General features: G+C 38.2%; 1 protein-coding gene across 1 annotated transcript; it reads right to left on the bottom strand.

The window, feature by feature from the left end:
• Positions 1-1,043: 1,043 nt before the first annotated feature.
• Positions 1,044-9,046, bottom strand: LOC116689345 (uncharacterized; the record flags this gene model as incomplete). Its single annotated transcript, XM_032515885.1, is given in 8 exon segments — positions 1,044-1,060; positions 1,252-1,317; positions 1,404-3,396; positions 4,688-4,816; positions 5,718-5,846; positions 7,527-7,719; positions 7,826-7,988; positions 8,937-9,046. Coding segments are annotated over 8 exon segments (2,800 nt in total), but the record flags the coding sequence as incomplete, so codon positions are not given.
• Positions 9,047-9,375: the final 329 nt, after the last annotated feature.

Below are 9,375 nucleotides of genomic sequence, written 5' to 3'. Positions count from 1 at the left end.
CCCGTTTTCAGTAAAAAAAAAAAAACATTCTCACAAAAATGTTTTGGAATAACTTTGGAAAAAACATTTAAAAAAGCACCCACAACATTGAAAAAGGGACAAAAATGTGTGAAAAAAGAAATGTTGAAAAAAGAGTGATGGAAACTTATTTTTTATCATGGTTGAAGGGAAGACAACACAAGGGTTAATATATACTGTAGAACACTGACAACACACAACTGATGTTTGCATTGGTTGCACTGTTGAAAAATAAGGTGCCAATAATTCCTAGGACTGTGTCCAAAGAATACTTTCTACGCATCAATCGACTCATTAAACTGCTCCATTTATTTTTGAACACATAGGACAGGTGGTTGTTATAAGGGTTAGTCATTACTTAAGCTTTAATTAAGCTTTAATTATTTTGCCCAGAAACAGACGAGGAAAGAAATATCTGGAATAATAGCGTACCCTGATACTGTTTATTTAGGCTTAAAAGAAGAGGGTAAGTAATGCTTTTCTAAGTAAAAAGCATACATTTACAGCTTTTCAGTAACATTGCAAACAGATGTAAGGTGGTCAGGAAAGTTCAGTCTGGTTTTGTTTTATGTTTCCTTACAACTGCTGTTACATTAAATACAGCATATGGCCATTTGTAGTTCCATACACTGATAATACATATTCAAACAAGAAACAGACACATCTTAACTGAAATATAAAAGAAATGTGTAAAGATTTTACCTCTGGATGAAGGCATTTCATCATCTGATGGTGGTGGATTGCGTCTTTTGGATGACAGCCTTTCATTTCCCTTCGCAGGAGGAAGTATCCCCTCTGCTGAAAAGAATTACAATAACATTTTCAAAAAGATATATATACTTAATTAATATATAATTATTTCTGTAGAATGCTGACAATACACAATTGATGTGTGTATTTGTTGCACTAATGGTATTTAACCATAATTAGAGCATAAAAGTGCATTAAACCATTTAAGTGCGTTCAACCATTGCAAGTGCATCAGAAGTACTTATTACTAAACTAATCAATGTCTTTTTGAATGCTCATTTGCTATTGATCCCTGATAGAGAAAACTATGATAAAAATTCAACTTGGAACATTTGTTTGCTATCAGTTTGCTATTTATCTATCATTGATATGGATTGATAAAAATGATTTGGTTAGAGCCATATGACAAAGTTTGAGAACCACTGGTGCATTACAATAAAAGGTAAACTGGTATATCTACAGTAATTTACAGACAATACATACCATGGACACTTGAACAGTTTTCCTCTTGTATGTTCAGGTCTTCCACATCACTGTCCAGAACTTTCTCTGTGGTCATATAAAGTACAGCTTACCAAAGTGACCAGATCATCAGGTTAACACAAAAAAACAAATACCATCAAATTAAAACTTACCATCTGGTTCTATTGATATTTCATCTAGGTTCTTGCCATGAAACTCAGCTAATTTTCCTTGCTCAAGTGCCATTAAAACCTTGCTGATCTTGGCGAGTTGGAGGGTCTTCTCAGGGAGTCGATAGTACTCGCGATGGATTCTTATGTCATGTCCAAGATAGTTGGCCAGCTGGTCCATCTCTGTTCCTGTCATGTTCAGCACTGTTGATAGGGTTGCGGCATGCTTTCGCAGTCTGGTAGATGTCAGTGACTTTGGACACTTTGCACCACACTTTTTTGCAAAAGCACGAAGGCAGTCTGAACCTCGGAAATGTGTCATAGCTTGTGGTCTTGCAAACATATAACCATTGTCTTTTAGAACCCCACAAGCCTCTCTCTGTTTAACAAGGAGTTCTAATGCAGACAGCATTTTTGGGGTAAGAAGAATTGGAACTGGGCGACCACGTTTTCCCCGGATGACAATCCTTGAGAAGTGTCTGCAGAGGTTTTTTTCCACTTCGGAGAGTGCCCAGTCCACATCCTCATGTGGATCAGAAGAGTCTCTTGATAAAAACGCAGATAAAGGCATGCTTGCCACCTCTCCTTCCCTGCGCCGGTTAAAAAGAATGATCTGGGCCAGACACACCTTTGCTAGTTCCTTCCAGGTTGTTGAAGAGGGGGTTTCAGAGAGGGAATTTGACCACTTATCTTGCACCTGACTGAGATAGCCATGCATTTTTTGGACATCTTCGGTAAAGGGCATGATAGTGGGCACATTCCACTTTGCTTCCCTGATGTTCCTTAAAGCTGTAGCTGAGATCATCTCATTCCACTTTTCCTGATGGACCTCTTGAAACTCAGTGGCATTCTTCACAAGCTCTTTGTTGTTAGAGATTAAACCTTGAGCTTTTAATAGTTTGCTTGCTTTGACCAGGGTATTCCCAAGTTTATTTGCTAGTGATGGAATCACAAACTTGTTTGCTTCACTATCATACCCACATGTAAACTTGACAGCTTTGATGGTCTCAATGTACTTTTTGGGATTTATGAGATCTTCCATTCTTTTTAAGGTGGTGACTTTCAACGCACTTTCAACTAGCCTTCCCATTTCTCGCATCTTATCTCGCACAAACTGGTGATTCTTGGCTGAAATACCACCTTTGCTTAACAAGTGCTGCCCAATTTCAATAATGACATGGTCATTTTTTATTATATCAGTGATTGGGTCAGAATTCATGACACTGATTACTTTCCACAGTTGTTTACTAATGTGTGAAGGCACTGGTCCTGTGTATGTGCACATAGACTGAACACGGTTCTTTCCTGGTTTGAGGGGGACTGATCCAGGTTTAAGTCTACAGCTACGCATATGTCGCCACAGGATCTTTCTTGAAAAAAGTCCTTGACAATATGCACAGTGCATGAAGTCGTGTCCCTGGGCTTCTTTAGGTGGTCTTTTAAACGGTATTAGTTCTCCCTTTCCTGACTCCATAACAGCAGCATTGTGAACAAAGTTTCCTCTGTTGCGAATATAATCTAGATGTTTTTTTCTTTCTTTGGAAGCCTTTGGAAAGCTTAGAGCTTTAGCCACATCAGATTTGGTTTCATGTGAAGCTTCTAGATGCCTTGCCATCTTAGCATATGGCTTAGAGCAATACAAACAATAATGTCTCTTGTCGTAAACTCTTTTCCTACCTATGTTATGGCATGATCTGACAACTATGCTGTCATTTATGTTCTGACTAGAACAGGGTTCTTCTTCTGCTCCAGTGGCTTCAGATATAAAGACATTTCTGTCAAAGGTCATCACGTTTGGTGTTGTGGTGTCACAGACAGGGGGACTCAATGAACGAACGATGTCAAGTGTATAATCAAGACTTCTTTTGATCCTGCGGTTTTGGGGAGGGCTAGCATCACTGTCAGTGTCACTTTCGGAAGTGGTATCCGGAATGTAATCATCTGCACTCTCTGATATGCATTCATCAATCACCAAATCTTCATCTGTGTCTGTCATCTAAAAAAAATAAAAATAAAGTACATCAGATTTATGTAGACTTGCAACAACTAGTTTATTGATGAGAACACAGAAATAAACAATTTTAGAGTGCTCATATTATGCCTTTGGCCTATTCGCCTTTCCTTTGTGTTTGGTATATTTTTATGCACATTATAGGTTTATAAAATTAATAAAAGGCCACCCCAAAGAGATTTACCATATTTAAGAGAAAACACTGTACACAAACTAATCGAAATATATCAATTGTACTGCAGCCATTACTTATGTGACAAACAATTCAATGGATAGTAACACATTATAATGCTTGCCTAGCTACTAGCAAGGAACGCCCTCATACTCTGCAGACTCACTAAATGGAAGGGTTGTGTAGGAACTGCACAGAACTGTCTTTCATCTAAAATTTTAAAAATACAGTAATCAGAAATATATAGAATACAATTAATCAATGACAACTAAGAATTTTGACAATTACTTGTCATTTGTCAATTCTGGAGTCTGAAGTGATGAACATAAATGTAGTTTTCTTTCTGGCCAGCCAAGCCCAGTCTGTTATCACACAACTTAAACCCAAAATGCTTAGTGGGGACATTTTACACACAATGTACGAGTTTCTTATGGGGACCAGTTTCGTCCAAATAGTTTCACACACACAGTTTATATCCAGAAACTGACCAAAAGTGTGCTGTGGGGACGTCGTAAGTGTCCAGAAAACACTGATGATTAACCATGAAAAAGACCCTTCTGAAGGTTAAGATCTGCTCTAACTAGTCTACCGTACTTCCACAAACCTTCTAGATGCATTACATCAAACTGTTGAGCGTACTAATTCATACTAGAGCACATGACATTGCACGTCCTTCCTCTGCTTCGCTACTTAAGACATCAAAAATACCAAAACCTGACTTAAATAGACTGTAGAATGAAGTCTGAAGTAATGAACATGAATGGACAAATCCAATCTGACCACTAACAAATAATAGTGCAGGAACTCTGGCTAGCTGCTAGCGTGGCACACCCTCATACTCTGCAACTGACTAGCTAGCAGTGCTTACCTAGGTACTGCACATGTGTGACTCCCAACAAATATGGAACAGAAGAACAATGCCTACTCTGTAGCTAAAATGGAGAGCTCAACACACAGGGTGAAAAGAGGAGCGGCAGCAACATAAGCCTATTCTTGTACAACCTCTAAATACAATTATGAACCTGAAAATGAGCCTAATAAGAGCACTGTAAGAATTAAATGATGGTCATTTTTCAATTCAGACATCTGAAGTGATGAATGTACCTGTTCATGAGTGTTGTCCTCAATCTTGTTGTCTGACTGTAAAGGATTGGACTTGAACTTTACGTTCTGATCTGCACTCTCTGATATGGATTCATCAGTCCCCAAATCTTCCAGAACTGTGTCTCTCATCTAAAATTGAAAAACATACAGTAAACAGAAATATGAAGAACAGCAACAATTAGGTAATTAATGAGTACTTAGAAATAGCTACGAATTTTGACAATCAATCAATTGTCATTTTTCAATTCTGGAGTCTGAAGTGATGAACATAAATGTAGTTTTCTTTCTGGCCAGCCAAGCCCAGTCTGTTATCACACAACTTAAACCCAAAATGCTTAGTGGGGACATTTTACACACAATGTACGAGTTTCTTATGGGGACCAGTTTCGTCCAAATAGTTTCACACACACAGTTTATATCCAGAAACTGACCAAAAGTGTGCTGTGGGGACGTCGTAAGTGTCAGAAAACACTGATGATAACCATGAAAAAGACCCTTCTGAAGGTTAAGATCTGTCAACTAGTCTACGTACTCCACAAACCTTCTAGATGCATTACATCAAACTGTGAGCGTACTAATTCATACTAGAGCACATGACATTGCACGCCTTCCTCTGCTTCGCTACTTAAGACATCAAAATACCAAAACCTGACTTAAATAGACTAGAATGAAGTCTGAAGTAATGAACATGAATGGACAAATCCAATCTGACCACTAACAAATAATAGTGCAGGAACTCTGGCTAGCTGCTAGCGTGGCACACCCTCATACTCTGCAACTGACTAGTAGCAGTGCTTATAGGGACTGCATGTGTGACTCCCAACAAAATGGAACAGAAGAACAATGCCTACTCTGTAGCTAAAATGGAGAGCTCAACACACAGGGTGAAAAGAGGAGCGGCAACAACATAAGCCTATTCTTGTACAACCTCTAAATACAATTATGAACCTGAAAATGAGCCTAATAAGAGCACTGTAAGAATTAAATGATGGTCATTTTTCAATTCAGACATCTGAAGTGATGAATGTACCTGTTCATGAGTGTTGTCCTCAATCTTGTTGTCTGACTGTAAAGGATTGGACTTGAACTTTACGTTCTGATCTGCACTCTCTGATATGGATTCATCAGTCCCCAAATCTTCCAGAACTGTGTCTCTCATCTAAAATTGAAAAACATACAGTAAACAGAAATATGAAGAACAGCAACAATTAGGTAATTAATGAGTACTTAGAAATAGCTACGAATTTTGACAATCAATCAATTGTCATTTTTCAATTCTGGAGTCTGAAGTGATGAACATAAATGTAGTTTCTTTCTGGCCAGCCAAGCCCAGTCTGTTATCACACAACTTAAACCCAAATGCTTAGTGGGGGGCATTTACAACACATGTACGAGTTTCTTATGGGGACCAGTTCGTCCATGTTTCACACACACAGTTTATATCCAGAAACTGACCAAAAGTGTGCTGTGGGGACGTCGTAAGTGTCCAGAAAACACTGATGATTAACCATGAAAAAGACCCTTCTGAAGGTTAAGATCTGCTCTAACTAGTCTACCGTACTTCCACAAACCTTCTAGATGCATTACATCAAACTGTTGAGCGTACTAATTCATACTAGAGCACATGACATTGCACGTCCTTCCTCTGCTTCGCTACTTAAGACATCAAAAATACCAAAACCTGACTTAAATAGACTGTAGAATGAAGTCTGAAGTAATGAACATGAATGGACAAATCCAATCTGACCACTAACAAATAATAGTGCAGGAACTCTGGCTAGCTGCTAGCGTGGCACACCCTCATACTCTGCAACTGACTAGCTAGCAGTGCTTACCTAGGTACTGCACATGTGTGACTCCCAACAAATATGGAACAGAAGAACAATGCCTACTCTGTAGCTAAAATGGAGAGCTCAACACACAGGGTGAAAAGAGGAGCGGCAGCAACATAAGCCTATTCTGTACAACCTAAATACAATTATGAACCTGAAAAGAGCTAATAAGAGCACTGTAAGAATAAATGATGGTCATTTTTCAATTCAGACATCTGAAGTGATGAATGTACCTGTTCATGAGTGTTGTCCTCAATCTTGTTGTCTGACTGTAAAGGATTGGACTTGAACTTTACTTCTGATCTGCACTCTCTGATATGGATTCATCAGTCCCCAACTTCCAGAACTGTGTCTCTCATCTAAAATTGAAAAACATACAGTAACACGAAATATGAGAAACAGCAACAATTAGGTAATTAATGAGTACTTAGAAATAGCTAGAATTTTGACAATCAATCAATTGTCATTTTCAATTCTGGAGTCTGAAGTGATGAACATAAATGTAGTTTTCTTTCGGCCAGCCAAACCAGTCTGTTATCACACAACTTAAACCCAAAATGCTTAGTGGGGACATTTTACACACAATGTACGAGTTTCTTATGGGGACCAGTTTCGTCCAAATAGTTTCACACACACAGTTTATATCCAGAAACTGACCAAAAGTGTGCTGTGGGGACGTCGTAAGTGTCCAGAAAACACTGATGATTAACCATGAAAAAGACCCTTCTGAAGGTTAAGATCTGCTCTAACTAGTCTACCGTACTTCCACAAACCTTCTAGATGCTTTACGTCAATAAAACATAACATAAATACCAAAAACCTATCTGATCACTAACAAATAACAGTGCAGGAACTCTGGTTAAAAATATCTGATTTGCCTGCAGTTTCCACATATCCTTACATTGATTCTAAATTCTTAAAGATTCATATTGTAATCAATTCATGAGACTTTGAGACATTTTGCAACATTATGGACCATTGTGTACCCTGTGTAATGTGCAACATACCTGTGTTCTCCATGGGCAGTCTTCACCCCCATAGTCATATGTAATTTCCTCTCCTTCTTTAATGTTGTTGAGTGCAAATAAACAAAGGTGGGGGTTTCCGTTCACTTCAATTTTCTTCATCCTACAGTTTGGATGTCTATGCTCATCGTTGACAAGTCGTCCAAATGACCCGTCTTCTCTCGAAGCATCAACACTTAAAATGGAAACATGAGACATGAGGAAATACAAACAACAAAATATCACCACAAAACCAGTGCCTCACTTAGAGAGTATAGCTTAAGTACAAGTTCAAAGCTTACCACCATGTTTTCCCATTCCACTTAAAGACAAACATAAAAGCAGCACATGACGGGTGGTAAAGTCTTCGTCTTCCCCGGGATTCTGCGTCATTTATAATATCTCCCCTGTATTCTACAACAAAATCTCCTTTGCAAATAGAGGATTTTGCAAATATACCACGTCCTGTGAAAGACAACAAAAGCATTTAACAGAACAGTACAACCTATATATTCTTTCATATTAGTTTTGACCTTAAGTAGCATAACTTCTGATTTAAAAAAAAAAGGGTGCTCTAAGCAATGTCACATGGTATTTAGGTTACAACATTATTTGTCACATACGGAAAACCAAGCGCTCAGGGCACTGGTCCAGCCTCCCCATGCTGACATCTCTTCATTTGTGCAGTAATAGGTCCTGAGCATGTGTGTGTGTTTCAGGCCTGTGTGTAGTGATAACTAACAAAACAGAGTTTAGATTAAAATTTTCCCACTGGGGATCTATAAATAGTATAAATTATTATTATTATTGTTATTATCATCATCATCAGCTCACAATCTGCTAGTCCCCTGTCCCCGGAACACGCTATAAAAAAACGCGGTCTCTGTAGACAGCCCAGGCTCCACAAATGGCAACAAAATCAATCGGGGGGATTTTAATTGTAAAGTTTTATTCTGTACAGAATATGTTGATAAATGATAGTGACGTTTAGAAGTCAGAGAGACATCTCCAGTCTGTTGTTAATTAACATCAGCAACAGATCACATGTAGAGCAGCTGGAGACTGTGTACCAGCTGATATTTGGGTCTAATAACGTTTTATTAAATCAGAATCAGACCTAACAGGATGAAGGCTGCAGGAGTCGAATGGAAACTGCCCCCCCCCGCTGCTGCCTGCTCTCGTCCACTTTACAGACGAGGTGCAGTTCATCTCCAACGAGCCTAATACTTTGAACGTCAACAAGAAGTGACGTCACCCAACATCGCTTTACCTCGCAGCACCTTTACATTGTATTTATGAAAATGATTAAGTTGAGAATAAATTCATCCTGACATTCTTCATTATATGTTCAGCAAATATTGTTTGTATACATTATAAATATTATCTGATAAATCACATCAAACACCATCTTACCTTTAACTGCATTGATGTACTTCACTTCTAATTTGGATGTCTTGTCAGACTTCGAAAGAACATAGTAAGTGGCATCCTTAAGGGGGCTGATCCGTGGAGCCATTTTTATTCTGCAGGGAAATGTTTCAAATGGCATTAAATTAAGTTTAGTCATTTTGGGAATCAACAGCATTTACAGTATTGCTATTCTTTTCTTTATTATTCTTCTTCCATTATTGTTCTGCATCTTCTTCCATACATTTTTGGTCTTTAACAACCTCAGCATACTTGCTGTTAGAAAAACCCTTCACATTTCAATATATTTAGCTTTTTCAGCACATGATGGGACTTCAACTTTTGTTCTGCTATTTTTACTTTTTAAATATTAAACTTTTAAACATGCGGGCATAGATTCAATGTAACCTAATAAGGGGAAGAATGCAGTCTTAAAAAAATGATT

This window comes from Etheostoma spectabile, chromosome 5, assembly GCF_008692095.1.
Source record: "Etheostoma spectabile isolate EspeVRDwgs_2016 chromosome 5, UIUC_Espe_1.0, whole genome shotgun sequence".
In the NCBI taxonomy this organism is placed as follows: Eukaryota; Metazoa; Chordata; class Actinopteri; order Perciformes; family Percidae; genus Etheostoma; species Etheostoma spectabile.
Note: the sequence above shows the minus strand (reverse complement) of the source record. Positions and strands in the feature narration are given on the sequence as shown.